The sequence below is a fragment of the Hevea brasiliensis genome, chromosome 18, assembly GCF_030052815.1.
Source record: "Hevea brasiliensis isolate MT/VB/25A 57/8 chromosome 18, ASM3005281v1, whole genome shotgun sequence".
In the NCBI taxonomy this organism is placed as follows: Eukaryota; Viridiplantae; Streptophyta; class Magnoliopsida; order Malpighiales; family Euphorbiaceae; genus Hevea; species Hevea brasiliensis.
The window spans coordinates 14,473,258-14,490,070 of NC_079510.1; the positions used below are offsets into that span (position 1 = coordinate 14,473,258).

The window sequence follows — 16,813 nt, forward strand, 5'->3', positions numbered from 1 at the left end:
CTAAATTTCCAATGAAAATTAAGAGAGCTGACATGTCAGTTCCGTTAATGAGTTAACGGAATGTCTAACAGTAGGGTATAATTAAATTGTTATCAATAATTTAGAGTAAAATTGTTAAAAAAAATTAATTCATGGTAGAATTATAAAAATAAATAAAGTTCAGATTTTTTTTTTTTGAGATTTCCCCTTTGATATTTACATAAATGTTACATTGATGGGATAGTTTAGTTTAATTTAATTATTTAAGTTTCACCTCTGCTTTCCCGTCTCAAAGGGTGAACAAATTATTTTCTATAGATATATAAAATTAAAAAAATATAGATATAATCATTAATATTCTTATTTATGATAATGCTTTAAAAATATAACTATATAAATCATCTGTAAAATTTTTGTTGAGAGGAATAGGTTAAAAAATGTTACAATAATAACAACTAATTTCTATTTTTAAAAATTTTATTTTTATTTTTACTTTTTTAATTATATATTTTAAATAAAGAATTATGTTACTGTGGATATTATGAATTCATTTATTATGTAATTTTAAGAATATATACATATATTTATCAAGGTTATATGATAATTTGTACTTTTTGTAATTTAACTAAACAGAGAAATTATATATTTAAAAATTATTAAAATGATAAATAAATATAATAATATTAAATATTTAATATTATTTTTAAACAAATTATTTATGAAAAATTTCGCATAATTACACATTATTTTTATTTATTTTAAAATAAAAAATTTTTAAATTAAAAAATTAAAATTTTTATTTTAAATATAAGAATTAAAAAAGTTAATCGAATTAAATTTCTTATAAAATTTTATATTATAAACAAAAGAATAAAGTTGCTCCTTGGAGAAATAATTTCTAATAGTAACGTTCGTAATGGAAATACATCTTCCCTAAAGTATCCAGCGGCTGTGGTTGCCATTCCTATGGTTCATACTCACGACCGGACAATCGTTGACCCGTATTTACTGGAAAAAATCCCAACCATATGTGTTTTGTATTTTGAAAAAAATTATTATTTAATTTTATATTTTAATAAAATTAATTATTTAATTTTTATATTTTAATAAATATATTTTTTAATATTTTTATTTTTTTAATTTATAAACCATTTAATTTCTCTCGTTATTTTAAAGTAAATTTTTAATAATTATTTAATTTTTATAATTTAAATAATATAATTATTTAATTTTTATAAATTTAAATTTATTAACCATTGGACCTCTTTTTACAATTGTTCTCCTACTTTTAACTAATTTAATTAATAAAAAAATTAACGAGAGAAATTAAATAGTTTATAAATTAAAAATATACTAAATGATATATATTTTAAAATAGAAAATTAAATATTTAATTTTATAAAAATGCAATAGCTATATAATAAAAGTATTACTTATTTCTTTTATTTTAATGAAACTATTACTTAACACATCCATTCTTAAAAATATATTAATTAATTCATACATTTTTTTTCCTCATTAGTTCTTTTAATCATTTTATATATTAGTTTAATTTTTATTTAATCATGTAACTTAAGAAATACAGTTATATAATTTATTTATTTTGTAAATTTTAAAATATTTAATCCCATTACAGTTTAATTTCTCTCTCTTTTAAATATGTTAACTTAAAACTTTATTTAAATTAGATGGACAAAATAAAAGATAGACATAATAAAAATACATAGAGTAATCACAGTAATTTTTGAAATAAAAGGATTAATAGTTATTTTTATTAAAAATAGAGGAATTAAGTAAGTTAATTACTACCAATCATCTTTCAACTTTAGAGTTTGTTATACTTTAGTCTTATTTTTATTTTATTATCCTAAAGTCCCTCAATTTAAAAAACATTATAGAAAAGTTTTTATAGCAGAATCTTATCTTATTTATGATTAATATGATATGTAGCAGTGCCATACTATAAAATAAAAGGAAATTAAAAAAAAATTAAAGTGTTGTATATGAAATTCATAGCAATCTCTGTTTTGCAATCTCTATTTTATATTTTTATTAATCCTTTAAATATTATATTTTTTACTCAATTAAGGATTCGATCATTATACTATTCGAAATACCCATAATAATTAAAACTCTATAATTTCATATCTAAACATATAAATGACGTATATTTAATACAATAAATCATTCAATCCAAAAAATCTAACTTTAAAATCAAAAAACCATCTAACATACTTACCTCATTTTTTTACACAAAAAAAATGTCTTATCTTTATTTTATAATATGACACAGTCACATATTAAATTAATAAAAAATACGATGAGACTTTTATATAATATTTTTTAAATTGAGAACAAAATAAAGATATAGAAGGTAAATATAATAGAGTCTAAAATTAAGGAATTTTATGATAATAAAATAAGAGAGATACAGAAGTATAACAAAATTTAAAGTTGAGGGATCGGGTAAAAATTAGCCGATTAAATAGCAATTTTCCCTTAATAAAGATATAGAAGGTAAATATAATGGAGTCTAAAATTAAGGAATTTTATGATAATAAAATAAGAGAGATACATAAGTATAACAAAATTTAAAGTTGAGGGATCGGGTAAAAATTAGCCGATTAAATAGCAATTTTCCCTTAATAAAGATATAGAAGGTAAATATAATGGAGTCTAAAATTAAGGAATTTTATGATAATAAAATGAGAGAGATACAGAAGTGTAATAAAATTTAAAGTTGAGGGACCGGGTAAAAATTAGCCGATTAAATAGGAATTTTCCCTTAATTTTTGTTTATGTACTTTTCTTTGAGCTCAAGCCAGAAAATAACAGGGAGGAGGTTTCACATGTATAAATAGAAATTCTATCAACCAAACACCCTGAAATCTGCGCCACCATGGCTGCTCTACAGTATCTGGAGTCTCTGAGCAACGCGCATCCCGAACACGCCGAGTGGTACAATTCGCTTGCAGATCTTTACCAGAGGAAGCTATGGCACCAACTCACTCTCAAGCTCGAGCAGTTCGTTGCTTTTGCTGTTGTTCAGGTCCAGTTCCACTCTTTACTTTGATCTTCTCATCCCTATACAGATAATATTTGTACATGTGCTGTGCATGTTTGGTTGTGTGTTTCTTGGTTTTGAATTTTGATCGGTTAGGGTTTTCTAGATCTCTTTGTCGTGAGGGTATGCTTTTTAGAGGGATATTTGGTTCAGTTTGTTTGTTTCGAATGAAATGGGGAACTTAGGGTTCTATGGGATAATAAGGGTTTTTAGATGTGCGGAAGGTTGGGTAAAGACTAGTGGTATGCTAATGAGATTATTAGGGTTTAAATTTGGAAATAAAGGTTTCAAGGTGTATGCTAGATTTTGAAGTTTTTAGGTTTTCTATCAAAATGTAAATTGTAATAGGTTCAGCTGGACCTCATGTTCGGATGATGCAGGCTTGGTGTTTTGCTTTGCCTTTAATCTTCTTCTTATTTTATTTTTCTTGCAGTTCCCTTGCAGCTAACGGCAATTTGCAAGCATAATGATTAAATATCTTTATATCTTTCCATCACATGTTTATAGCTATCAAGAAGGTTTGGGGTTATTGTTATTTGCGTACTGTTTGTTTTACTTGGCAAGTTGTAGTCTTGAATTAATCTAGTAAAAGTATACGAGATATTGGGTCTGATTTACACAGTTTTTTTTGTTTAATCGAATGAGCATTAAATGATTTTAGTTTTCTTTCTTCCTTGGCATAAATCTCAATTCATTCTATTTGCTGATTTTTGTTGGGCTGATCATAGTTTGAAAAGTTTATGCTTGCGCCTGGATGTGGACTGTTATATTTGGATTTATCTATGTTAATTTCTCTCTTCCTCCCTTAAATACGAGGGAAATTCTGCTTTTTTCTGTATGCATGTCTAATACATTTATATGGTTAATGTCCATTTCAGGCTGGTGACACATTGATACAGCTGTATCATAATTTTATCTCTGATTTTGAGACCAAAATTAATCTTCTCAAGCTTGCGCATTTTGCTGTTATAGTTTCTAAGCAGTATAAAGAGAAAGATGCTGCCATTAGCTATCTAGAAGGGGTGATTGAAAAACTTCGAGCAACTAGAGAACAACGCAATGAAGAGCCAATTCTTTATATTAAGATGCAATTAGCTATCTTCAAGCTTGAGCAAGGGGATCAAAAAGAGTGCAAGAAGCTTCTAGAAGATGGAAAGAGCACACTGGACAGTATGACTGATATTGATCCATCTGTGTATGCCAATTATTATTGGGTTTCATCTCAGTACCATAAATTTCGTCAAGAATTTGCAGAGTTCTACAAAAGTGCCCTTCTTTATCTGGCATACACATCAGTGGAAGCCCTCTCGGAGCCATTTAAATTGGTATGATATGAGTATATTTTTTGAGTCTACATTACAATGACTGGGTGTTCTTTTGTTATTTTCTTTGTGTGCTATCTTTCTCTAAGGTTGTTTTTCTTGTTACCGTTACCAATATCATGCAATTTGCAAGTCTTTATTAATAAACTATGGTCCTCCTCCTCCTTCCTTCTTCTTCGGCAGAGGGAAAGAGAGATCTTTAATAGCCGCTCTAGTGGAACTGTTAGTGGAAATGGATTGCCAAATTGTCATCAATGTCTCAAACATTGGGACAGCAGTTCTTGACACTCAACCACAACTAGGTAAATTGTAATGGTGTCCATGATCATGTTAGGATATTAGAATTAATTCATATCTTGGTGCAATGACTTTGAAGCTCTAGTATTTAATATCTCTTTTTAAAAGGCAATGCTGGTAGGAATTAGATAGGAGTTTTATTAATGATGTGCTCCCTACAAAAGGAAATTATTAGTGTTGCATTGGTGAATATGAGGATGCTGAGATTCTCTATTATAGTTGCTGGATGCTGAGATTCTCTATTATAGTTGCAGGATGCTGGGATTGTCTTTTGCAGTTGTTAGCACTGTTGGTGACTTTATGATACAATAATTTCCATGATTTAGTGGCTTGCCTTTTTTTCTTTTAATTTTTTGTATACTTGTTGAGATTTGCTTTATCAGTTGTAACATGTTCACAATTTGACTCTTCAATTGTGTCTTTAGGATTTGGCCTTTGATCTCTCACTTTCTGCACTTTTGGGAGATAACATCTACAACTTTGGAGAACTGCTTGCTCATCCTATTGTAAGAATGTCTTCTGTAATATTTGTTCCTTCTTTCTGGATTTTTATTGTCTAGGAGGTTTTGATATTGAATTTATTCAATCCTAGTTATGTAAATCTTCTTTGCCTGTTAGCAACATCATGATTTTAGGAAAGTTGATTCCCATGCCACTGGTTTAGCAATGCTTAGGTTTTAACCTAATTGGGGATCCTGAATTCATATGCGTGTGTACCTAGGTTGGAATTAGTCAAGCGAAGTTTTTGTTAGATCAAAGGCCATGATTCATTTGATTCGGCAATTGATTTGCATAATTACATGTCAATTAATGCTCAGGAATCCTCTAGAGCATGTTTTGTAGGGTACTGTAAATGCGGGACTTGAAATTATCCCCTGAAAATAATGCAAGAGGTGCTGCTGTGAATAAATGGGACATCTTAGAATCCAAATACAAGATTTTGGCTGAAAATTATTGATAGAATGTACCAAAAGATATTAATTTAAGGAGTAGATGTCATTATGGTACACATTGACAGACTGAAGAAACTATTTTGTGTTATAAGCATAGTTTAGAGGTTTCATCTATGCCGCTGTAGAATGCCTAAATACCCTGCCTGGGTGAAAAGTAATTTTTGCTAAATATTGCCCAATGATAGTCTGCTAAATATTAATAATTGCTTAGCACAAATTTGCTTATTCATCCACTTTTTGGTGTTGAAGATGCTGCTGTTGGGCAAAGGGTTCCCCTGTTCAGTTACTGTTTAATTTCTGTAGTATGATACTGGTTTACCATCCAGCTGTGGGGCTAACAATAAAAAGGTGTAGTTCCAATTACAGCTTTGCAGGTGCAAGTCTAGATATCCTTAGTTCCCACTTTGAATGGAACATAGAAGTACAGTTTAGAGTTATTTGTACCGTTGAAAATGAGTACCAAATTGTAAAAATAATATAATTTTAATCACCAGGGAAATGATTTTTTAAAATCATGTCGTAAATTTGGTCTTAATTTGCTAAATATTGGAGTTACTTTTCGAGCATAGAGCAATATTCACCAATGGGTGCATTTGCTTAGAGATGGAATGCCTTTGAAATTTTGGGTAGTTGAGTTGTAATAACTCTTGGCAAGAAAGCTTGTAATATATAAGTATACCAAAAAAAAGAAAGGAAAGGGCATCTTACTGAAAAGTACTGAAGTAGGAGGTGGAGGGAGTACCTGTGAAGTCTCTAGTATAGCAAATGTTGGGTGATAGAACCATAGAACAATTGTGCATAAATATAATGATACATTGCACAGCCTAAATGTTGGTACCCTGCTAGTTTCCTGGTGAAAGATATGCTTTTATCTTTGCTAGTTGTGGCTTGAAATCTGGTTTCATTGTATGGCTGTTATGCATGTTTTCTTTTTCTTGCATTTTATCTTTTGTTATGTGTTTGGGATGATGACCATCTGATATTCTGCAGATAAATAGTCTTCTGGGAACACAAGTGGAGTGGCTTTACTATATTCTTCAGGCATTTAACTCTGGTGATCTAGTTCGCTACCAAGAATTGTGTCGCGTGCATAATGCTTCCCTGAGAGCCCAGCCAGCATTAGTTGAGAATGAACAGAAGCTATTAGAAAAAATTAACATTCTTTGCCTGATGGAAATCATCTTTAGGTATCCTTTTACTTCTAATGGCTGGTATCTTTTCGCTTGTAATTTGCATCTTTTTGAAGTTCTCAAAATTCAGCAATACCTGTAAAGATCACGTTAGACTGAACTAAGACATGCTTCCTTGCAGCCGTCCTTCTGAAGATCGAACTATTCCACTAAGTGTCATTGCTGACCGCACAAAACTTTTCATCGAGGATGTGGAGCATCTTCTCATGAAGAGTCTTTCTGTAAGTTTTTTATGTGATATTGGGAGTTACTGTTCACACTTACTGTTATATTTTTTAATTTTATCTTCACTTAATAGAAGAAAGATAATGCTAGAGTAATAAATAAGAATAGGAGTTCTCTTCTCCCTTTTGGAAGAAATCATCTTGTAATTATCTATGACTATTTATGTTTGTAGTGTGACTATGACCGCTTGATTAATTGTTGAGGGAACCATTGCAATAAACGGAATATACATAAGTATGAAAAATCAAATATGGAAAAGCTCTGGTATATATTTCTTGTTAGAATTGGACTATAGTGGAATTCAATTGATACTGGCACTGTAATATCATTTTTTTTTTTAATTTTTTAGAAACTTGATGGAAAAATATAGGGATGTGAAGAAATATCTACATGTGGTTTTCATCGATTTGGAGAAGGTATATGATAGTGTTCCAAGAGATATATTATGGAGAGTGTTAGAACAAAAGATGGTATCTATTAGGTACATACAAGTGTTGAAAGATATGTACGAATGAGCAACTACTATTGTGCGCACAGTGGGAGGGGACACAAGAAATTTTCCTATCTCAATTTGATTACACTAAGGTTCAGCTGTAAGTCCTTACTTTTTTACATTAGTTTTTAGATGAATTGACGAAACATATAAAAGAGAGTATCCCTTGGTGCGTGATGTTTGCGGATGATATAGTTCTGATAGATGAGCTGCGAGAAGGAGTCAATAAAAAGTTAAGAGTTTTGGAAAAGTACTCTAGAGTCAAATGACTTTAAGTTAAATAGAACGAAGACAGAATACATGCATTGCAAGTTCAGTGAAGACTGAACTAATGATAGGGAAGGAGTTAGTTTTGATGGAGTGATATTATCCCAAAGTAATCACTTTAAATATCTCAGCTCAATCTTTCAAGTAGATGGAGGATGTGAGGAGGATGTTAGTCATAGAATTAAAGTCGGATAGTTGAAGTGGAGATATGTTACAGGAGTTTTATGTGATCATAAAATTCTCAATAAGTTGAAAAGAAAATTTTACTGTACAGCCATACGACCGGCCATGTTATATGGTAGTAAGCGTTGGGCAATGAAAGAGCGATATGTGCCTAAGATGAGAGTTGTGGAGATAAGAATGTTAATGTGAATGAGTGGTCATACTAGACTAGATAAAGTTCGTAATGAGAGTATTAGAGAGAAGGTAGGAGTGGTGCTAATTGAGGATAAATTGTGGGAAGGGAGATTGTGGTGGTTTGGTTATATGAAGTATAGACATACGGAGGCTCCAGTTAGACAAGTAGAGCACATTGGGTTAGAGGTTAGAAAGAAAAGAAAGAGTAGACCTAAACTGACTTGGAGGAGAGTAGTACAACATAATCTAGAAGCATTATACATTTTCGAGGATTTAACTCAAAATTGCTTAGAGTGGAGAAAGAGAATCCATGTAGCTGACTTCAATAAATTTTTGAGATAAAGACTTAATTGAGTTGAATTGAGTATTTTTTAAAAAAAAAAAAAAGAAAGAGGAAGAAAGGGTTTGGGGGAGTATAATTAGAGACCGGTGGAAAAGCAAGGATAAGGGAGGGTGAATGAGATATTATTACTAGTTAATTATCATAGAAGCATTTTTTCCTTCTAATAATGATAATCTATAAACATTCTCTTTCTATGGAAAATAGCATGAACGCTATGTGCAATTTGTATTATGGACACAAATTGCCTTCCAATTGCTTGAGTTTTCTTCTTTCCTATTTCTGGTTGGATGGTTGATGCTGAACCTCATCCTTTCAATCCCCATGAATTTTGTATTGGATGAATGGTGAAGAATTAGTTGTAGAAAGGGGTAGTGGGAGTCTGAAATTTTCTTGTCCTCTATATGCCTTTATAGAAACCCTGCACTTTCTGGCGTCAACTGGATGCTTCACTGCTCCAGTGAATGCACTTTGATGGTAAATCCCTTTGCTTCTGTGTGCTGCCTGGTTTTGATGACACACCGGAAGATAATACCTGCCAGGTTCTTTTAGTTTTAGGAATTAATATTTAATTATTCTCTCCCTTGAACCTGCTTACTAAAAGAATCAATGTCAGTATTTCCTTGAACCTGCTTGCTAATTTCATTCCCCAATTTGAAAGTGATCAATGGACTGGAGTATAGGACAACCAGCGGAGAACAAGAAATATAGGTGACGTTAGTTTTAAGACTGAAGGCCACAGGAAAACGCATTATCCTCCTTGTTGCCTTCTGCTGAGACTAGTGTGGAAATCTTCATGCCATTAGTTATGAAGGTGCGTGTACCAGCCAAATTCTTTTGTTCAGTGAAAAATACACACCTAAAAAGGACATCATTCTTAAATACTTCTACTTAGGCAGGGCCTTAGTGAGTTATCTGGATGTTGTTGTGAATTGCATAAATATGTATTTATTAAGTTGCTCATGGTTCATCGCATTGCATAAACTTGGTCATTGCATTCTGTAATATGTGCTATTTATTTGCATCTAGAATTGCATTATCTATTGTGTAAACAAAGTTTTATTACAGGTCCATCTTATTGAGGGTATAATTGACCAAGTTGAGGGAACAGTACATGTGTCTTGGGTGCAGCCAAGAGTTCTGGGGATTCAACAGATCAAATCCTTGCGAGAGCGACTGGATAATTGGCTGGATAAAGTACACACCGCCTTATTATCCATTGAAGCTGAAACACCTGATCTAGTAGCATTATGATTTTTTTTTTTTTTGGGCTCTTTCCTCTTCTGCTATTGGTTTCCTCTCTGCCCATTGTAACAATTTCTTTATCCAAAAGCGTAAAATTCATAGGCAGCTAAGTGGGGAGACTAGAGTAAGTCACACTAGGGCAGTTGGGCCAACTTTGTTTGCTTCCTTGTCGTATTGCAGAATCCATTTCCTGAATCAATTTTCTAAAAGGAGCAGCGTTGTACCTTTTCACTTGGAATTTGTCAGTTCTAAGTGGTAAGCCTAGAGAGATACGGTGAATTGATTTGAAAAAAAAGGAAAGTCTACTTCAGTGTGGTTAATTAAACTAATTTGTATTGGACAATTTCCTTTGATCCATCTGTGATCTGTCTATGGACGGAACTCCTTTTTAAATTTATGGTTGCTATTTAAATAGTTGTTTTACATGCATCTTATATGCGGATGTGACAGCACTTTCGTTTCTGATGGCTATTCTCAGTTCCATAAAATGGTCAGATTAATCGTTTCGAATGATTGTGTAACCCACTTCACTACGATTTTGATAACGTGTACTCGCTAAAAGCTGTCAGCTATTTTGTTATTTTTATTTAGTAGTCGCTGCATCTTTTCAATTATTGCATGAAAATTGTATTGTTTGTTTGTTATAAGACTGTTTATTCGGTATAAATGAATTTCATTTACAGTTGATATGATGGGTAAGTAAAGGAGTTGACCGGTAAAACCTAGTACTATTTTAATGGATGCATCATTAAGCTCATTATATAAACTTTGTTGACTAATCCACTCTCTAGGTTAGAATTTAACACTCATTTTCTTCATGTTTGTTTCAACCAAAGAAAAAGCCTGCGTACAGCTACGCCCTCTTTCACCAAACAATAAAGCCAATGTCTTGTTATCAGAGGCTTTTATTTTTAAACTCAAGACCCAGAAGTTAGCATTGCACCAAAAGGAAGGGGTTCGTCAGAATCTTATTTTGCGGCAAACATGAAAGCCTGCGAAAAAATTTGTTTAATTTTCAGAAATTGATCCAGAAACAAGTAATAGTTTCCTGTTGAATTTTAATCTAGACATGGCTATTTGTAATTTTCCTTGGATTGTGGTTACAAAATTTTGATTCATTATGTCCTATTCAAAAAATTTTCAGTTAAATTATATTGCATTAATATAAAATAATTAAAAATTGACATGTCATCCTTGCAAAAAATGAAGATTTATCCATTTCATCAATTTGTGTTGCCAATAATTTATTTTTAGTGTGTTAAAGTGTTGAATTATTTTCAATTTTATAATTTTTTATATTGTAAAAGAATATAATATTTTTTCTGTTCTATAAATTTAATATATCAAATTTATTTTTTATTGATATAAATAAATTTATTATTATGAAAATATTAATCTAAATAGTTCTTTTATTATCATTTAAATTTATAAAAAAAGATTAAACTTTTAATTATAATAATCCATCATTATTAATTTAAAGAGGTTTTTAATTTATAATATAATTAATATTTATTCAATAATATATTGATTTAATTATGATTGAATCTTAAATTTTTAATCCTTTATACTTATTGGTTCAATAATCAAATTGAGTTTGAAAGCCTTGTTGTTAGCTTAATGGGAGAGTCTAGTGAGAGTAAAAAAAAATTACGTTGAGAGAAGGTGGTCCCCACTGGCTCTATGTTAGCGTTTTGGCTCAAGTAAATGAGAAAGTGTAGAGCATACGAATGAATCTGTTAATTATAAAAATAGAAAATAAGGTTTCTAATAAGTTAAATAAGAAAGTCACTGAATTTCTATATGACTTTTATTGATTGTTCCTTATGGAGAATATGTCAAACCTTTTATACTCTATATCTAATTAGTTCCATTTTTAATAGCAAAACAAGCTGCAATGTCAAAATATGAGTAAATTTCAATAACTATCCATGAACTTATATGATTGTAACACTATAGTTTTTAAACTTTAAAACGTAACATAAAACCCCCTAAACTTTCAAATTTTGCATAATAAAATCCTTCTAACTTTCAATTAATGATTTTTTAGTTGAAAACTGATGTGAATAGCTCTCACATTGTGCTTAGTCAACATTTTTCTCTCATCTCTTATTCAAATTATAAAATTATTCTCTCTGCACCTGAAAAATCGTTCTGTTTACAGTGAGAAAAATGATTTAATTTACACATAACTTGAGAGAGAAAAGAAAAATATTGATTAAGCTCCACGCTAGAACTATTCAGGTCAGCATCTAACTGAAAAATCGACAATTAAATGTTAGAGGGATTTTACTGTGCAAAATTTAAAAGTTGAAGGGGTTTTATGTTACATTTTTAAGTTGAAGGACTATAATGTTATACTAGACAAGTTCAGAGACGATTGTAAAAATTTATCCGTCAAAATATAGTATTCTATTCAATTTCTAAAAGAGACCCAGAATAAAAAAATTTGATACAAATCCTAGTGACAAAGATCAGATCAAGTAAAACCATAGTGCTTGGGGTGCTAAAGTTGCATTATAGAGTCGTTGAAACCTTCCAAAGGGATTTTGAAGTTTATAACATGTGGAAGAATCAATTCATGTTGAGCTTCTCACATGAAAGAGAAGAAATTTTTCTGAGAAGAAAGGTCATGGTCATCTCATAACCACCACATAATGTTTAAGGAGTAGTCTTAGAGTTTAGACCAATCCTTGAAACTCCATTTTGGGTATAGGTACATGGCTAACTATATTGAATACAAGGAAAATGAAGAAATTACATAAGTTGATTTAATACAAGATGAAGCTATAGGATGGTACAAGTCACTCATAACAGGTTTCTAGGGGAACTTTCAGTTCAAAGAAGGACATCCTTCAAATATGAGAAGCTACCAAGTTTGTATTACTATTATAGATCATTTGGGTATATCATTATAACATGTTCCACTGGAATGGAAGATGAAAGATTAACCAGACCAAGGACCTCCCACCTTAACTTTGGCCCTTGGTTGAGTGCAAACCCAATCCCAAGACATTTCTCCTCTTACCTCAGTACTCTTGATATTCCTAAGATATAACGTAATATACTTCCTAACCTTGATATACCTTCAATAACAAAAGTTATGAGCTAAGACAAAATAGGCTAAATACATTATTACACACCTGTGCTATTCACTTTTTGCCTAAAACACACTTGTACTAAACTTTTTACCTATCACACACCTCAACTTAAAAAAAACCTTAACACGTAAATCCAAATCTGTGCAGTTAGCACTGTACGTGATTGCATGCGATGAGAAGCGATTAAAGAGGTGCTATGTTATTTGTGACACCCCTCACCTGACTACAGTGTAGTCAACCAAGGCATGTCACACTCGGTGCCGGAGCACTCTATTTTATCTTACTTTAATCCTTTAAAAACTTTGTTCTCGCTATATTTTAATATCAATTATTTTTCTATGGAGAAATCAGCGAAGTTTCTCCTATTTCTATTACTATTTAGCGTATTTCGCTATTCACCTGTTTGAAATTTCAGTAATATTTTTACAATAAAATCTCATCAGTTATTTTCATAATCATCTCATCACACATTCAATTCTTGCAACTTATTTGCATACATATCCATTCATACTCAATTTATGTATCAAAATTCTAAAACTTCATAATTTACATGATTTACAAGCTAATTTCATAAATTCACAATTTACATGATGTACAAATTAATTACAATACCATAGTTTACATTACAATTAATATATAATTATAAATACATAAAATAGCTTTTGTGAGCCCTCTCTACATGCATTGTTGAGGAGGTGACAACTTGAACACTTCTGACACTTATGCAGATCAGAACTCCAAAATCCCTGTTTAATATTTGCTGGGCTTTACCTTCAGTACCTGCGCAAAGGAAACATATCCATCGCGCTAAGCATTTCTGCTTAGTGATGCAATAATATAATAAGAAAATAATATATACAAAAAAGAAAGACTGAAGTATAATTCTAAAGTATAATTTAGATCCTCGGGTATCAATTAAATTTGGTATGGTATTTCTAATATCAACTATCTTATATTCTATTTTGTCCCTCTTTGGAAGAGATGAGTTTATACAGTAATAATATTCGATATACAAATTAATTCTAGGAGTGTTGTATTTTCGGTTCCCACAATTCTAAAAATTTCATTTATATTACTTGATTCAGTTATGTTTCCATTGTAATCTTTTTTCTCATTTCATTCAACACTTTCTAATGTTTTTAATTACTAATATTCTTAAAAAATTTTCAATAATTTACATTGCCCAGGTAATCTATGACAGGCTGATTAAACTGGATAACGGGTCGTTGGCACTGGACACCGCAGTGCCTCGGGCCGTCATACCATGAGACGCAAAACGTCAACCACATATACAGTCAGTATGGCTAAAAAGCCATGATAATATATAATCGGGCATAAAAGCCATGAGTGTGGGCATAAAGCCATGAATACGGACATAAAGCCATGAATACAGGCATAAAGCCTTACACAGTACTGCTAAAATAATACCATATTGGCATGCCAATCTATCCAATCTAACACTTGTGTCTAAGCAATACATAGGCATATTAGTACCATTAAATGTTAATATATTGTGTTTTATGATTTCATTATTTCATGACAAATTTTAATTATAATTTATAACATTTCAATTCTATTCCTAGCGGAAGTACAAATTTTTAAAATACATTTCTACATAAATTTTACCTTCATCATAATTCATATATTTATTTATTATATCCTTTGTGTCGATCACAATTCACAACAATGGTTCTCATATACCATTGTAGTCAAAGTACTTTTCCTTTCTACAATAATGAGAACTAATGTCTTATACATACATTAACATGATTCATTTATTCATTCATTATGTCATTCATATGATCACAATTTATAACAATTATTTCATTATATATTCCATTATATATATATATATATTTGTTGTAACATTCTAAACTTTATTTCCATCTAGACTCATTTTCATCTAATGCATATATTCATGAATATCATTTATATAATTCATAATTTATCAATTATATAATCTATTTTTCCTTTCTAATTTCTTATCTAATTTATTACATCATTTTACATGTCCCTAGGTTCAACATTTTCATTTATATTGATTTCCAAACTACATTTTAAAATATATTAACAATGTCTCCTAAGTTCTATTTGTGATGAGAATAAAAACCTCATCTGCATATTTACATAATTTAAACATTCATTAAATCATTTAAGTGACGTACCTTTCACTCTATTAATTTTGATTGTTACTATTTACTTGGCTATTTCTACACAAAAGTTGACTTTTTAATTCATAATAGATTTCTTAAGCCTAAGTTCATAACCACCACATAATGTTTAAGGAGTAGTCTTAGAGTTTAGACCAATCCTTGAAACTCCATTTTGGGTATAGGTACATGGCTAACTCTATTCAATACAAGGAAAATGAAGAAATTACATAAGTTGATTTAACATAAGATGAAGCTATAGGATGGTACAAGTCACTCATAACAGGTTTTTAGGGGAACTTTCAGTTCAAAGAAGGACATCTTTCAAATATGAGAAGCTACCAATTTTGTGTTACTATTATAGATCATTTGGGTATATCATTATAACATGTTCCATTGGAATGGAAGATGAAAGATTAACCAGACCAAGGACCTCTCACCTTAACTTTGGCCCTTGGTTGAGTGCAAACCCAATCCCAAGACATTTCTCCTCTTACCTCAGTACTATTGATATTCCTAAGATATAACGTAATATACTTCCTAACCTTGATATACCTTCAATAACAAAAGTTATGAGCTAAGACAAAATAGGCTAAATACATTATTACACACCTGTACTATTCACTTTTTGCCTAAAACACACTTGTACTAAACTTTTTACCTATCACACACCTCAACTTAAAAAAAACTTTAACACGTAAACCCAAATCTGTGCAGTCAGCACTGTGCGTGATTGCATGTGATGAGAAGCGATTAAAGAGGTGTTATGTTATCTGTGACACCCTTTACCCGACTACAGTGTAGCCAAGCAAGGCATGTCACACTCGGTGTCGGAGCATCCTATTTTATCTTACTTTTATTCCTTTAAAAACTTTATTCTCGCTATATTTTAATATCAATTATTTTTCTATAGAGAAATCAGCGAAGTTTCCCCTGTTTCTATTGCTATTTAGCGTATTTCGCTATTCACCTGCTTGAAATTTTAACAATATTTTCACAATAAAATCTCATCAGTTATTTTCATAATCATCTCATCACACATTCAATTCTTGCAACTCATTTGCATACATATCCATTCATACTCAATTTATATATCAAAATTCTCAAACTTCATAATTTACATGATTTACAAGCTAATTTCATAAATTCACAATTTACATAATGTACAAATTAATTACAATACCATAGTTTACATTACAATTAATAACTAATTATAAATACATAAAATAGCTTTTGTGATCCCTATCTACATGCATTGTTGAGGAGGTGACAACTTGAACACTTCTGACACTTCTGTAGATCAGAACTCCAAAATCTCTATTTAATATTTGCTGGGCTTTACCTTCAGTACCTGCGCAAAGGAAACAAATCCATTGCGCTAAGCATTTCTGCTTAGTGGTGCAATAATATAATAAGAAAATAATATATACAAAAAAGAAAGACTGAAGTATAATTCTAAAGTATAATTTAGATCCTCGGGTATCAATTAAATTTGGTATGATATTTTGAATATCAACTATCTTATATTCTATTTTGTCCTTCTTTGGAAGAGCTGAGTTTATACAGTAATAATATTCGATATACAAATTAATTCTAGGAGTATTGTATTTTCAATTTCTCGAATTCTGAAAATTTTATTTATACTACTTGATTCAGTTATATTTCCATTGTAATCTTTTTTCTCATTTCATTCAACACTTTCTAATGTTTTTAATTACTAATATTCTTAAAAAATTTTCAATAATTTACATTGCCCAGATAACCTATGACAGGCTGACTAAACTGGATAATGAGTCGTTGGCACCGGACACCGCGATGCCTCGGGCCGTCATA

The 16,813-nt window shown here is 30.6% G+C and overlaps 1 protein-coding gene across 1 annotated transcript; it reads left to right on the plus strand.

Annotated features, from left to right (window-relative positions):
• Positions 1-2,787: 2,787 nt before the first annotated feature.
• Positions 2,788-10,155, plus strand: LOC110666735 (26S proteasome non-ATPase regulatory subunit 13 homolog A). The gene is made up of 6 exons (XM_021827332.2): positions 2,788-3,028; positions 3,922-4,368; positions 5,088-5,168; positions 6,606-6,802; positions 6,927-7,026; positions 9,556-10,155. Exons 1-6 carry the CDS (start codon positions 2,879-2,881, stop codon positions 9,739-9,741), a joined length of 1,161 nt encoding a protein of 386 aa, XP_021683024.2. The 5' UTR covers positions 2,788-2,878; the 3' UTR covers positions 9,742-10,155.
• The last annotated feature ends 6,658 nt before the right edge of the window (positions 10,156-16,813 follow it).

Bases quoted from the DNA above. Each gene is read 5' to 3' on its own strand.
- LOC110666735 (XM_021827332.2), top strand. From the start codon at position 2,879: ATGGCTGCTCTACAGTATCTGGAGTCTCTGAGCAACGCGCATCCCGAA. The intron at 5,169-6,605 runs GTAAGAATGTCT...GATATTCTGCAG, and splicing joins AACTGCTTGCTCATCCTATT to ATAAATAGTCTTCTGGGAAC. The intron at 7,027-9,555 runs GTAAGTTTTTTA...GTTTTATTACAG, and splicing joins TTCTCATGAAGAGTCTTTCT to GTCCATCTTATTGAGGGTAT.